Genomic DNA, 14,711 nt, shown 5'->3' on the forward strand with positions numbered 1-14,711 from the left:
GCTTAATTGCAGCTTGTCAGATAAACTGGAGTTGGCTGCCTTCATGCTAAGCCCTAAATGGTGGCTTTCAGATTTTGACAGGAGAGTCTGCCTACCGCATTATGGCCAAAGCATAAACAACATCATAAATCAGGCTAAGGGTGTTTGGAAGACAGTTGCCCTGTTCATTCTTTAAGTGGAAACATAATGAGGTTCTCTTTATTATCCCAATCTGTTTCTCCAGCCATCTGGCTGTCCTCCTCCAGGGCAAATGCCAGAGAAGGAAGACACCTCCGAGATCTAAGTGACAGAAAAGGTTATTTGAAGAATAACCAAAGGGGGGGGGGGGAAGCAGTATTTTTCAATCAGGGCAACTTTTAAGATGGGTGGACTTCAACTCCCAGAATCCCACAGCCAGCATGGGTGGACTTCAATGCCCAGAATGCCGAACAATGTCCAGACTGAGAATCCTTGAGAGCCCTTGGTGCTCTCTGAGCTTGGGGGTTTCCTTGCAGACGTTTCATGACCCAAACTAGATGCCATCATTACTGCTAGTGATGATGTTACCTAGTTTGGGTCACAAACGTCTGCAAGGAAACCCCCAAGCTCAGAGAGGATCCAGGACCCCTCATTTCAACCTTGAGCTCCCAATAAAGGTTCCCCTGTATGGGAATCTAGTGTAGAGTTGAGGACAGACTCCTGGGTTAGTTTTTCAGTGGCTGAGTTGGCCAACTCTGAAGCCCAAATCCAGGTTAATAGAACCTGATGCCCAGTGCCCAAATTTGTGCCTGCTTCACACCACGTGCCAAGATCCTGGCTGGGATTTAGCAAGATATTCACCCCAAAAGCCCTCGAACCGTTTCAGCTATGTAGTGTGCTTTGTGAACACAATTCAAGTGGTTGACTTTTGGCTGGAGGAATTGAGCAAACGCAGGAAACTGTGTGAATGAACTGGGGTCCAGTTGTTGGTTGTGGGGAAACAAGCAAGCAAGCAGGTTTCCCAGCAATCGAGCAAGGATTGCACCCCGTTCAAGGTGCATCTGAGCGGGCATTTTCCTATTGGAAATTCCCTTGGCCAGCTCCGATCCGGCTGGCCGCAACTGCTTCTTCCCCGGCTCCTGTGCGTGTGGCTCAGCATCCACACCGGCTCGGCCGCCCGTTGCCATGGCAAAGGCTATGATGTCACCCTGGGAAAGCGAGACGATGATGAGACGGCAGGACCCCAAAGTGGATCCTGGCACAAAGGGGTCAGCACGGGAGAAGAGGGGGCAGATGAGAGGGAAGGGGGGCTGAGCCTGGGGGGGGGGGCAGTGAGGTGATGCAGAGCGACCCTGCCGGGCCGTCCTGCCCAGCAGCAAATTTTCCTCATTAGAGATGCCAACAGCGCCGTCCAGGCTGGCAGGAGGGAGAAGAGGGTCACAACCAGGAGGGAAAGGCCTTTTGCATGATGGCGCACGCTGGGCTCAGCCACGGAAGGGGGGAAGCCCAGAGGATTTACCCAATGCCCCCACCGAGCAGCCCCTCACCCGGCAAGCCCTGGCTTGGTGAAGTGCTTCTCTGCCCCTCCCCCCCTTTTGCGAGTTCCAGCCTGCCCACCCCTGGGGCGTTCTGAATTCAAGTCTTCCCAGCTGGCAAGCTTGCAAGAGACAGCTTTGGGTAAGGAGGGGTGCCAGCCGCATGCCTGCTCACCTCCTCTTTTCCCCAGGAAAAACCTCTTTGCAAAGGAGCCTTGCAGGCGGACGGAGAGAAAGATCTCCAGACCCCGGCCGGGCATTGCAACGGCGGGCAGGGCAGCCCCCCCCCCAGGAAAAATAGGGGCCCCCTTCGAGGCCCCCCTCCTCTCGGAGCAGCCTGGAGAAAATGCAAGAAAGGACAAACGCGCGACGGGTTTACATTTCTCGCATTGCATTTAATTTTGTGAGAATCGCGCATGCGCGCTCGGCCCGCCAGTGGAACGTTCGAAAGGAGAAAAAAAAAAAGAAAGGAAAGGGGAGGAGCGGGGCGGGTCAAGGCGTTTCCGGAACGTCCGGCGTGTCGCCGTGGCCCCCCGCCCGGACTCCTTTCTGGGGCGCACGCGGAGCGCCCCGCCCCTTCCTGCGGCGCCTGCGCAAGGCCGGCGGTCACCCGGGGGCTGCAGCGTGAGGCCGAGCGGTCTGTCTCCGGGGAGAGGATGGCGACCGACTCGTGGGCGCTGGCGGTGGACGAGCAGGAGGCGGCCGCCACGGCCTCGGTGAGCAACGCCGGGCGGAGAGGTTGGGCGGGCCGGGACACGCGTGTGCACGTGTGAATGGGTCCCCCCGCCGCTGAGAGTTGCCCGCTGGGGGGGGGGGCGCTCATAAAGCAGAAAAAGAAAATTAGCCTTGAAACGAGGGGAGCATCCAACGGGGGCTGAAAGTAACCCTTGAAACCCACAAACACACCTGGGTTGCTGTGTGAAGTTGCGGTTGCAGCCCTGTGGGGGGAGGGGCTGCTCATGTCTTTTGTATGTGGTTATATTGATGTTTTGAATGGTGCGTATGAAGCTCTCTTCTGTTTTAATGTGTGTGTGTGTGTGTGTGTGTGTGTGTGTGTATAGTCCTGCGGGTTCCTTGGCTGCCCTGGTGCCATTTCTGCCTCTGGCTATCGTGACCAGCAGATGTTGTAGCTTTCTCCTTTTCAAGAAAGGAAGGCTTATTACAATGTTTCTCAACCTTGGCAACTCGAAGATGTGTGTGTGGGGAGCTTCAACTCCCAGAATCCCCCATCCTGCCTTGACTGGCTGGGGAATTCTGGGAGTTCAAGTTCACCACCTTCAAGTTGCCAAGGTTGAGAATCCTGGGCTTATCAGTTACCCAGGGTGCTCATAGGAACTTAAAATCCTTTAAAGAACTACAGCCATGAAGATTTTAATTCTTTCTCCTAACCTATAGGATGGCACCCGTGCCCTGGCAGTAACTGAGAAGCCCCAATTTGTGCTCAGAATCTCACTCTTTTCTCCCTTTCAGCTGAGCAACTTACACCTGAAGGAGGAGAACCTCAAGCCAGATGCCAACGGTGGGTGTAGCCGTGTTTCCCCGGGGTGGAGCCGTTCCCTGTAACTGAAACCCTGGAGACTATTTCCTGCTCTTTCCTCTTACCAGTTGCGCCCACACGCACAGACAATCCTATTTCACCCCACTTTTATGAGTGAAATTACATCCTCATTCCTAGGAAGCCAACCTGTCTTGTGGCATCTAAGCACTAAGGAATAGATTTTAGATGTGAGGTTGAGTCAGTCAAAGCTTTGCTCGGCAGTAATAAATCTGTGAGCAAATCACTGGCAAATGTACACATCTGGTCCCTGACTTGCCACAGTTTATTTAGTGACTGTCCAAGTTGCGGCGGCACTGAAAAAAGTAACTTAGGACCGTTTTTCACACTTACGACCGTTGCAGCATGTCCACGATCATGTGATCAAAATTCGGGCACTTGGCAACTGACTCGTATTTACGACGGTTGCAGCATCCCAGGCTCCTGTGATCCTCTTTTGTGACTTCTGATAAGCAAAGTCAATGGGGAAGCCAGAGTCACTTAGCAGCTTAACAACTGCAGTAAGTCACTTAACAGTGGCAACGAGGCGGTAGAATGGGACAAAATTTTCTTAACTGTCTCGCTTAGCAACAGAAATGTTGGGCTCAGTTGTAGTCATAAATCGAGAACCTGTATAAGATTTGTGGCTCTGTCAGCACTGGGGAATTCTAACTGGGCAATCCTGCTAATGGTGGCTGATGGGGCATGAAGGCCTGGCATCCTAGGACGGTGGAGTTAGAAATGGCCCCGTTATCTAGGCCAGGGTTTCCCAACCTTGGCAGCTTTAAGATGAGTGAACTTCAACTCCCAGAATTCCCCAGCCAGCCTTCTGCATTGTGCAGGAGAACTTGCAAAGCCCTCCACGAGAGACGGTTGTCCGACCTCTTCTGGAGTAACAGAATAACTTTCTTTGCCAACCCATCTTGCTGGTGCTACAAATGATGGTTTGTTCCAACAGGAGCCGTTGTCAAGACAAGGGACAGTGCAGAGAAGACGGAAGAAGAGGAAAAAGGTAGCACATGCCTAATTTTAACTGGTTCAGGAAGTACCAAACCTGTTTCCTGTTGTTGTGCAGGAAAGCCCCAGTTCCCAGCCTCGTCCCCCTTTCCAAGAAGGGCTCTTTGGCGGGAGGCAGTTAAGACCCTCCTTTTCTTGGCAGGGCTGGGCTGCCGAGTGCCCAGCTTTGTAATGTCCGGAGGGAAAGCCAAGCCCACTCAGCGTTCTGTCTTCGGTGCCAGCTGTTTGCCATCTGCTGGTTCTATCCTCAAGCGCTGGGACACCCGGTCTTTGGCCGGAGGCCCCCTAGGTGGGTTTTGTATGTGGGGCAGGGGTGGCAGAGAGGCCGTAGTTATAGGACAGGAAGCACCAAAAACTGAGAAGAATTGCCCTCCTTGTGGGCATCTTAGCGGTCTGACTCTCAAGAGTCTTGGCGGCAGAGTGGTTACAGTGCAGTATTGCAGGCAGACTCTGCCCGCACCCAGCAGTTTGATCCTGACCGGCTCAAGGTTGACTCTGCCTTCCGTCCTTCTGAAGTCGGTAAAATGAGGACCCAGATTGTTGGGGGTGACAGGCTGACTCTGGAAACCGCTCAGGGGGTGTGTGTAAAGGCACCGAGAAACGTATAAGTCTTAAGAGCTCTTGCTAAAAGCGAAAGGGGTGTTCGAGGTGCTTTGGTGACCCCCCCCCTTTCCCATCTGGCCACAGAGGATCGGGCTGCCCAGTCCTTGCTGAACAAGCTGATCCGTAGCAATTTGGTGGACAACACGAACCAGGTGGAGGTGCTGCAGAGGGACCCCACATCGCCCCTGTACTCGGTGAAGTCTTTCGAAGAGCTGCGCTTGTAAGTGCCTCCCACTTGGCTTTCGGGGAGCTTGTGGTTCCTTGGGGGGGGGGGACATCACTCAGAGTAGGGGCTTTGGTGGCACTGCTGCCCTGCATGGGGGCGGTCTCCGTTCTACCCCTGCCTATCAGCCCTGTGAAGGAGAAACGGGTTCAAAGTCTTCATAGTGCTGCATAGGCGTCATCTTTGCTCCCCCCACTCAGGAAGTCCCAGCTGCTCCAGGGGGTCTATGCCATGGGCTTCAACAGGCCCTCCAAGATCCAGGAGAACGCCCTACCCATGATGCTCGCGGAGCCGTAAGTCCTGCCCCCCGGGAGGGCTGGAGGGAGAGCGGGGGAGTTTGGCAGCCATGGAAGGCTGGGGAGGGCGGAAGAGGTGGCGGGAATGGGTGCAAGGGATCTCCAAGGGGGCCTTTGCTGGACGTGGATGAGTACTCGCCATGCCCAGATGCTGCCCACTCAAATTGCCTGCTGGGGTGACTCTTGGGGTGGGGCGCCGTTCCCTCTGAGCCGCCCAGAGCCCTCCCCTCCCCTGCTCAGGGTGTCCACCTGTCTACAGCCCACAGAACCTGATTGCCCAGTCCCAGTCCGGCACCGGGAAGACGGCAGCTTTCGTCCTGGCCATGCTTAGCCGGGTGGAGCCGGACCACAAGCATCCCCAGGTAGCCACTATGAGCAGCCCTGATTAGGGGGAGGGGCTGGAAGGGCCCCTGAGCCGAGGGCCGGTGTGGTCAGAGGGTTGCCAAGGGCGATGTGCTCCCGGCAGAGATTGAGGCAGGGGTCGGCAGCCTTCAGCCCTCGGTCTTCTCCCCTGAGGTTGGGGACTTTCTCTCCATAGCCGGTTCCAACCACTGGGAAGAGACAGGGAGGGGGATGCGTTGGCTGCCGGCCCTGGCACTGAAAAGGCAGACTGGACAGAGTTTTTTTCGCTCTTTTGTTTTTCTTACCTCTTCTCCCCTCCCCTCCAGTGCCTCTGCCTTTCCCCCACGTACGAGTTGGCCCTCCAGACCGGGAAGGTCATCGAACAGATGGGCCGGTTCTACCCTGAGCTGAACCTGGCCTACGCCGTCCGGGGCAACAAGCGTGAGTGTCCAGCCGGACAGAGTGACCTTTCGGGTCTCTGCCATCAGTGGGGTCCCTCCAGTGCGAGAGTGGGGAGGGGTCTGGGGCTGTGGGATGGGCGAGATGGGCCAAGCTCCCCAAGGGGTCACATCCTCTTCTTCCCCTCCCCCCCCCCAACAGTGGAGCGTGGCCAGAAGATTGCCGAACAGATCGTCATTGGCACGCCAGGCACCGTCCTGGACTGGTGTTCAAAGCTCAAATTCATCGACCCCAAGAAGATCCGGGTATTTGTTCTGGACGAGGCCGACGTCATGATCGCCACCCAGGGGCACCAGGACCAGAGCATCCGCATCCAGAGGTCAGGAGGGCAGAAGCGGAACGCCATTATATACTTGGCAGAAGCAGAAAGCCGTTGTCGGGAAGGTTTTAAATGCCAGGGCGGTGGATCCAAATCTGGCTGTTTTTCTCCCCCCCGCCCCCCCCCCAGGATGCTTCCTCGAGATTGCCAGATGCTGCTCTTCTCGGCCACCTTCGAGGACTCGGTGTGGAAGTTTGCCCAGAAGGTGGTTCCCGACCCCAACATCATCAAGCTGAAGAGGGAGGAGGAGACGCTGGACACCATCAAGCAGTACTACGTCCTCTGCAGCAGCCGGGAGGAGAAGTTCCAGGCCCTCTGCAACATCTACGGGGCCATCACCATCGCCCAGGCCATGATCTTCTGCCACGTGAGGGCTGGGCCAGGCCGGGTGGTGGGCCGGGCGGCACCCCAGCCCCGTCCCTCCAGGAGCCCCCTCGCTTGCTGACCCTTCCCTCCCGCAGACCCGCAAGACGGCCGGCTGGCTGGCGGGGGAGCTGTCCAAAGAAAGCCACCAGGTTGCCCTCTTGAGTGGGGAGATGATGGTGGAGCAGCGGGCGGCCGTGATCGAGCGCTTCAGAGAGGGCAAGGAGAAGGTCCTGGTGACCACCAACGTTTGCGCCCGAGGTGAGTCCAGAATCAGAGAACTGGAAGGGATCTGGGGGGGTCTTCCAGTCCAGCCCTCTGCCTCAAGTAGGAGAGCCTGTATCAAGCGGCTGCCCAGTCTCTTCCTAAAAAGCTCCAGAAGTTCTCGTCCTTCCTTTCTGATGACTGAGGTGCCTGTGTGGACCGCACGGCCCCCCCTTTGACTCTTGGCTTCTGAATTTGGGAAATGGGCTCTGCAGGGTTACAGTCCTGCAGAGGAACGTTTGTTTAGCAACCGTCCAAAGTGACAGTGGCCCTGAAAGGAGGTAGCTTGGGACTAGCACTGCCCTTAGCCTCCTTATACAGCGTCCTCGTGGTGATGGGATCGGGTTTGGGGCGCTTGGCCACCATCTCGCACTTACGGCGGTCATTGGATTGGCAACCTTCCCAGCCGGCTTCCGACAGAGTCAGTAGGGAAGCTTGCAAGTTGCGGTGATGCCTTCCTTAACAACCGCAGAGGTCCAGTGAACCAGCAAGAGGATTGTAAAATCCTCTGCTGTCACATGATGTCTCGCTTAACGACCACACCACTTAACAGTGGACATTGTGGTCCTTCTTGTCGTGAGTGGAGGGTTACTTGCAAAGAGATTGTGGTCTCCTCCTCCAGTGGCTCTTAGAAAAGGCCGCTCAGTCCAAAGAGAAGGGCACAGTTTATGTCTGGTTGTGACGTGTTGTGAGCTACACAGAGTTGTGGAGCGTCAGGTCGTCTGTTAAGCTGGCAGAGGAGAAGTTTAAATACCGCGATGGCAAACTTCCTCTCCAGGCATAGACGTGGAGCAGGTCTCTGTGGTGATAAACTTTGACCTCCCAGTGGACAAAGACGGCAACCCAGACAACGAGACCTACCTGCACCGCATCGGCCGCACGGGGCGCTTTGGCAAGCGGGGGCTGGCCGTTAACATGGTGGACAGCAAGCACAGCATGAACATCCTCAACCGGATCCAGGAACATTTCAGTGAGTCCCCCAAAACGGTCCGGGGTCCGAGGCGAAGCTTCGTCTCCCTGGCCTGGAGCCTTGGGCCTCTCGTGTAAAACACCAAAGTCTGGTTGTGCCCTTGGGAGGGAGGGGGGCTTCACTGTAGGGCTGGGCTTGGCCTTCCAGAGGGGCAAGACCCAGCAGAGGAAGCCAGCTGGGGGACGTGGGGCCAGTCCCTCCCTCTCCACTCCAGCCAGGGAGGGGGCCATCCTAAAAGTTAGCTGGGGAAACTGCACGGATTAATTCAAAGGCACCCCCCCCCCAAATATTATTACTCTAGGTCAGGGGTCTCCAAACCTGGCCCCTTTAAGACTTGTGGACTTCAACTCCCAGAATTTCCCAGCCAATTCTGGAAGCCCACAAGTCTTAAAGGGGTCAAGTTTGGAAACCGCCTGCTCTCTATCCATTAAATAATTTAATCCAGAATATTACATTATTACATATTCAGTAGCATATGAAGGGGGGTTCAGGGACTTTTAAGGATCATCAGCAACTCGGGCTCTGTGACTTTTGTGAGTTAACTTAAATGTCTGTTTTGGGCCACGAATCACCAGAGAATCAAACTGGTTCCTGTTTTACAGATTCTGAATCTTTCCTGACAGTGCTGCTTTTTTTTTTTTCAGACAAGAAGATTCATAAATTGGATACAGATGATTTGGATGAGATTGAGAAAATTGCTAACTGAAGGGGGCAGCCGAGGGGATGGGCGTGCCCGCCTTCTGCCCCGTGGCCCTCCCACCCAAAATTGGCACGTCGTCCCGACGGGCGCATCTCCTCACCAGCCACGTGCGAAATGGGGCATCCCCCAAGATCACAAGCACTGCAGAAATTACCTAAACCAACAACAGTGCAGCTGGACTTTAATTTCCAAATTTGTGCAAGCTGGAGAACGGAAGATACATTTCTCAAAGAAATGTTTACAGTAACTTTTCACTTTTTTCTTTTTGTTTTAGCCTTAAGAATGGGGGAACCTCTTCAATTATGAAGATGCCAAAAAAAAAAAGTAGCCAATAATTAGAAGGGATTTTAATGGCAGGACTAAAAGGAGTACGTGGAAGATTGGACAGACAAATATCTAAAGCTTATGATTTTTTTTTCTTTTTTTACACTTCAAAGAGAAGAGCAAATGTCCAGGCTAGTTTCCTGATGGGAATGTGTGATGTGGGCAGAGATTGCCATTTTTACTCAAGGAAAATCACTGCTTGTTTTCTGATTCCCCCCCCCCTTGTTGATGGAATGGTTGCCTGTCTTTTCAATCTTATCCTTTTTCTCCTTCCTGAGAAACTTTGGAGAGCTGCAACCCCACGTGGGGGTCTCAAGACGCCGGCTTGCTTTTGGGGGATGGCGGGGAAGGGAAGCCAAAACCTGGGCAGGTTCGCAGGACTTCCCAGGCCCCTGGGGAGAGAAAGATGCTGTTTCGGGAACAGCCTGGTGGGGACGAAGAGAGCTGATGCTGACCCACGTCTAGAGGGAACTCTTGTCAGCTCCAAATAGAGACGGGAAGATGAAATAAGAGGTTTGGGCAGAAATGAGGAGCGGCTCAATGGGAGACGTGTTTGTGGGTGCTGTAAGGCTGAGCTAAATCTCTGTTTGGGGGCCTCCAGAGGAAGTCCCGTGGGTTGCAAAGGAAGGGTGGGCAGGCAGGCAGGCAGGCAGATGGGTTTATAGCTTCACCTCTGGAGGGGCAGGTGTGTCCCCCGAAGGGCTGAGGAGCATCAGCTTCCTCCTAAGGAGCTCCAGGTTTTAATTGGGTCTTAATTTCTTCCCCGCGTCCCAGCAAGTCCCTCTCCCTGTTCATCGTTGATGGGGCATCAGGCCACCGGTGTGCATTTTGGCTGTCTGTGTGTTGTTGGTTGCTACCAAATTGATTTGGCTTTTGGGCGGGGGGGGGGACAGAGATCATGCCTACAATTGCAGTGACCCCAGATGGTGTTCATTCAGGGGGGCTGAGGAGGCTCAGTGGAGGCTGCCTTTTCGTCTTGGCTCCGCCGTGGCATTCTCGGGCAGGCGCAGCGAGGGCTGGATCGGATTTCTTCTCTCTCTCTCTTTCTGTGTGGCACGGTAGAATGAAGAGTATTTTTATTCATGCTTGGGTGGGGGTAGAGGCAGAAGAGCTTCTGGCTTCCTGCTTGATTCGGGACCCTTTTTTAAATCGATTGAGAATGTTGAGTTTTTAATCCCTGCGTTTTAGAGGAAGCTGGGAGTGAGGTGGGGATTCTTTTCATGCAAAACAGGACATGTGCGCCCTGCTCGTTTTAGAAATGTACCTAAATTTTTAGGATGTTTGTGCACAGCCTCTTCCTCAGTTTCTGTCCACAGCTTTAGGGGGGTTTGGGGAGTGGGAGGGGGTTCAAGTGGGTTAAAAAAAAACATAGCTGTCCATAGAGTTTGTATGCTGGGGCATACTTATTTTTATTCCACAGGAGCTAACAGGCAGGCGTGGGCTGTATGTGGCAGGGAGTCTTCGACCCACTCTGGCCACACCAGGTGACCAGGCGAGCCGGACCCAGAGGGGGGTGGGAGAGGCGGCCAGAGCTGCTTTCCAATGTAACTTCTCCCTTGAATAAAGACCGCAGGAGACTTCTTGACACCCAGCCTCGGCTGTCTCCCGCGTGATTCGTAGCAGGGGGTCTTCAGGGGGCTGAAGGCGCCCCTTCCCCTCCTCCTGCCGAGCCAGGGGGGATTTTTAAATTGAGGGGAGTACCTGGCCTTCTCAGGCGAGAGCCCGGCCCTCCCTAAAGACTAAAACTAAGTTTGTTGTCGTGGCACTTGCATTTTAACTGGAATAAAATAAACACAGCTGATGCCCGCTAGGTGTTCCTTTGGCCTTTCTGTCCCTTTGGGGGTCCCTGGTTGAGCTGCTGAGGGTCGCCTGGGAGTGCTGAGCTGCGCTGCTGAGGGACCCCCTTCGTGCAGCCTTTTCATTAAATTTTTACGCCACCCATCTTCCCGTGCTCGCTCCATCAACTGGAAGGGTGACTAAAGCCAGGCATCAAAGCTGTGGCCCAAATATTTAGGGTTAAATGCACGTGCCGGTGTCCTTCGTGTGTCCGTGTGCATATTCTCCCTCAGAATATCTTCCATGGGTTTCAAGTGACCGATTTCCCCAACGGAATGCAAAAAAAAAGCCACTATTCCCCTTCCCACAAATCGGTCCACCCCTTTTCCTTAATAAATCCCACGTGGGTTTGTTTGCCCTGGAGGTTTTTAAAATCGCTTCATGCGCTCTGTGCCGGAGCATGGGAGACATAAAAGCCAGCACCCGATCTTGTCAGAAAGTTCTCTCCCCCCCCCCATTAAAGAAATGAATGGGGCTGTTTCTATCAGCTTCCCCCAACTGGGTGGCCTCCAGAGGGCTACAGTTCCCAGCTGCCCGTTTTGACCCAGCAATGCATGATGTCAGGTAGCCTCACCTGGTCTCCGTCCCCCAGCAGCTCAAAGGAGGCCAGGCCAAGATGAGCTGCCTCCTTCCCAGCACTGACCTCCTGGGCTGGGTGTCCCCCCCCCCTCCATGGACCCTGGGAGAAGAAAGCAGGCCCTTCGGCCACAACAGGCTGATCTTGGGAAGAGAGCCCAGAGAATGGCCCCTGGGGTGCTCTGCTGAATTGACCCCCCCCCAGGTCAGCTGGACAGACGCCAGACCGCCACTGCTCAAGGCTTCCATGCCCTGGGAAAGTCTCCTCCTGCCTCCCAGCGTCCTCTGGCCTGTCTGGGCTAAGAAATCAACACTCGAAGGCAGAGTGATTTTGGCAAGCTGTCCTCTCTGTTAGCAGGTCTCTTTGTGCAGAATACTGAGAGTTCGAACTCTACCTGCAGACAGAGAAATGTTTTTCTTTAAAACATTCAAATACAGTTTGAGGAAAAAAATGGCATTTTGATAACATAAACAGGCCACTCTTAATCAAAACAGGTTGATTTGTTTGTTCAAAAAGCAGCAGCAGCAGCTCTTCAGGAAAAGCTCCCCCCCCCCCAGGCAGAGCTCAAGACCGCGATACGCAATGCAAACACACATCCGTGACTGTTTCGGCAGGAGCTCTGAAATTATTGCCAGAAACAACACTGAATTTCAAATGTACGCTGGAGGCAGAGCCCATTCGGGGAGGATCCTTCCAGACTTAATTTGTGCCATAATCTCGTAAAAGAAATTTGATTAAAAATGCAGTAACACCTTGGGAAGGCTGAGCGTGTTCAAGAGTCTTTATCTACAGCCACCCCTCACCAGAATGGAGCAGAAGCCTTGAAACGGGGCATCGGGGCCCCGGCCTCCCCTCAGACAGGGCCAGTCTTTGTATCTCGTGCAAAAGCTTCCACTCCACTCCCCTCTCTCACCCCCCACCCCCCAAAAATGGATTATCCGCACCTTCAGCCAAAGCTGCGCAAGGGAGAATCTGGAGCAAAAGGCACAGTGTGGGGAGCTCCTGCTGGCCCTGCTTTCCTTTCCACTCTTCTGGATTCAAATCAAATTGAATCGGGGAAGGGATATAAAGCCCTCTGCCTACCAGGTGGAGTGCAGATGGGGGAGCCACTCAAATGGGCCGACAGCGCCTGAAAGCAAAGGCCGCCGCCGTCCCTTTGGGCTGGGCGGGGGGGGGACCTGGGCAAGTGAAAGCGAGTGTTCCGCCCCCCCCAGGAGAGGCATCGGCTGAGTCTAAAGGAGCGGACGGAGGCTGGGAGGGGCTGGGTTTCCTTCCAGGGGGGTTTAATGGGAGGCAGACGCACTCCTGCTCAGAGCGCCCCCTCCTGCTTGTCCAGCAGAATGCACAGCACGGACTTGTGGCGGATGGCGCAGTCCTGCAAAGACCGGCTGAGGTCCGAGAAGGTCCTGCGGGGCACCTCCACCGTCCCGATCCTGCAGCGCCGGTAGGCGGCCGCGTTCTTTTGCTCGGCCACAGCGACCACCGTCTCCAGGTTGTCTGTGGGCCGGAAGTAGCGTTCGAATCTGTCCCCCGAAGGCGAGCGGATGGCCAGCAGCAGCCGGGGCTCCTCCTCACCGGGCTCCTCCAGATTGAGGCTCAGTGCGGTGGGAGAACTTCCTTCCCTCTTTTTATTCAATCGAGGCCTCTCCAAGGCAGGGAAGGGGGGCGGGGGGTGCTCTCCACCGCCCCCCTTGTGCTCCAGCAGGAGAGGTGCGGGCCCCCTCAGCAGAGAAGGATCCTGGGACCTCTGCTGTTCCTCAGCTGCTGCTGCCTGGGCACTGGCTGGGAGCTCACCAGCCTGCTCGGACATCACTTCAGCAGTGCCTGTCCTCCGGTCCTTCCTGCTGATGGACGGCAGTACCCGGTACTTGTTGAGGGAAGATGAGGTCCTGGTGGGCACCTGCTGGAGGAGGTCCGGCACTTCGGCTGGGAGCGCCTGGATGGGCTGGGAGGAGGCTGCCCTCCGGCCACTGACCTCTTCCTCCCCAGGGGTGGCGACCGGCTGGGGGGACGATGGCACTTGGTAGGAGTAGGCCCCCAGGCTCTGGGAATAGCTCAGGTTGGACCGGGTGCGCCCCTTGGCGGATTTTGGCCGGGTGACATGCATGGCGATGCTGGGGAGTGGCGGCCAGCCGGGAGACTTTGCGATGCCGAAGGGGACCTTCCGTTCAGAGGGTGAGATGGTCAGGGGTGAGGCAGCGGCCATTGCTTTTCAGGAGGCCTGGGAGGGAAGGAAGGAAGGAAGAGAGAAATAACACGGACAGGTCAGCCAACACAGCATTTTGCAACTCAGCTTGCCAAGTACAAATCAGGTACAAGGCTGGCGTCCTCTGCTCTGGAACTCAGAGCCGCCGCCACCTGGGCTTGGCGCCTACTGTAATTTTAACCACACAATAGTGTGGGCAATGTCGCCAGCCCTCCCGCTGGCCGGATTTCAAACCAGACCTAAATATCCCCTCCGAGCATGAAGCTGCCACTCTCTCCTTGCCAGGTGGGAATTGCAGCCTCGGCTTCGGAGGAAGCAGGCAAAGGGAAGGGGAGAGGGCAACCCACCTGCCAAAGATGCTCCATGGGCTCCGGGCAACTGGCAGCTCCGGGTATCAGGAGGGCTGTCAGTTCAGGAGGGTCTCCGCTGCAGCCACGGCCGGGCAGTCGCTGGTGTTGCAGCCTGGAAAGGGAGGAGAGACGTTGCGGGCCTGGGGGGCATTGGGGGGGTCAGAGGAAGGCGAGGGGCGTCCTGAGAAATGCCCACCAGGGAGAGCCAGCAGGGTCAGATCCAGCCACACCAAGCCACGTTCCACTCTCCAAGCCAAGATTGCCTTTTGGCTGGGGGGGGGGATGACCGCTGGCGGGGATTGGAGGGTGGCGGGGCTGCCCCCCTTTCCTCTCCCAACAGCCCTGCCAGGTAGGCCAACCGAGAAGGGTGGGCTTCCCCTCTTCCCCCCCCCACCAACCCAGGGTCTGTCCCATGACTTCAGGCCCCATTGTTCCCAACCTGGCCCGCCCATCCTCCCCCGCTAGGGCATTTCCCCCAACCCTTCCCCATCACCCGCAGCTTTCCTATGGTCCGGAAAACCACGGTTCCCATCATCCCCAGCCCCTGTGCCGGACTTTTTGCCCGTCGTCACAGCGAGCTCGGTTTGATCGAGTCCCCATGGTTCCCCGCCGTGGCCGGGGACGATGGGGGTTGTAGACGGAGGGGGGGGCGTCGGACTCCCGGCTCAGTGGCCACCCCCGCCTCACCTGGCCGGGGCTCCATCCAGCAGCCCTGCGCGCAGGCGGGGCCTTCTCGGCGGTAAACAGCGCCGCGTCTCCACGGCAACGGCCGCCGCCAGCCGACTTCCGGCCTTGACCGGAACAAGACGCGAGGGAGGGAGACGGAGACAGAGAG

General features: G+C 55.9%; 2 protein-coding genes and 1 non-coding gene across 4 annotated transcripts; 2 read left to right on the forward strand and 1 right to left on the reverse strand.

The window, feature by feature from the left end:
- The first annotated feature begins 2,004 nt into the window (after positions 1 to 2,004).
- On the forward strand, positions 2,005 to 10,498 carry LOC120319034 (ATP-dependent RNA helicase DDX19B). Its single transcript, XM_039367319.1, has 12 exons — positions 2,005 to 2,209; positions 2,964 to 3,012; positions 3,986 to 4,039; positions 4,732 to 4,867; positions 5,071 to 5,163; positions 5,426 to 5,528; positions 5,835 to 5,949; positions 6,109 to 6,286; positions 6,416 to 6,653; positions 6,748 to 6,910; positions 7,692 to 7,883; positions 8,528 to 10,498. The coding sequence occupies exons 1-12, from the start codon at positions 2,150 to 2,152 to the stop codon at positions 8,587 to 8,589; spliced, it is 1,443 nt and encodes a 480-aa protein (XP_039223253.1). The 5' UTR covers positions 2,005 to 2,149; the 3' UTR covers positions 8,590 to 10,498.
- LOC120319246 lies at positions 4,170 to 4,309 on the forward strand. The gene has a single exon (XR_005559720.1). It is a non-coding gene; the product is annotated as a small nucleolar RNA SNORA57 (small nucleolar RNA).
- UBXN10 (UBX domain protein 10) lies at positions 9,003 to 14,672 on the reverse strand. Of its 2 annotated transcripts, XR_005559676.1 has the most exons (4): positions 14,564 to 14,672; positions 13,874 to 13,988; positions 12,265 to 13,541; positions 9,003 to 11,714 (listed from the first exon to the last, which is right to left on the reverse strand). XR_005559676.1 is itself a non-coding variant. In XM_039367328.1 (3 exons), the coding sequence occupies exon 3, from the start codon at positions 13,524 to 13,526 to the stop codon at positions 12,630 to 12,632; it is 897 nt and encodes a 298-aa protein (XP_039223262.1). In that variant the 5' UTR covers positions 13,527 to 13,541; positions 13,874 to 13,988; positions 14,564 to 14,672; the 3' UTR covers positions 9,003 to 12,629. The 2 variants fall into 2 exon arrangements, 1 of the variants encoding a protein (XP_039223262.1); XM_039367328.1 differs by having other exon boundaries at positions 9,003 to 13,541.
- Between the last annotated feature and the right edge of the window lie 39 nt (positions 14,673 to 14,711).

Source organism: Crotalus tigris, unplaced genomic scaffold, assembly GCF_016545835.1.
Source record: "Crotalus tigris isolate CLP2741 ecotype Arizona unplaced genomic scaffold, ASM1654583v1 scf7180000020588.15403103151:6194809, whole genome shotgun sequence".
Classification (NCBI taxonomy): Eukaryota; Metazoa; Chordata; class Lepidosauria; order Squamata; family Viperidae; genus Crotalus; species Crotalus tigris.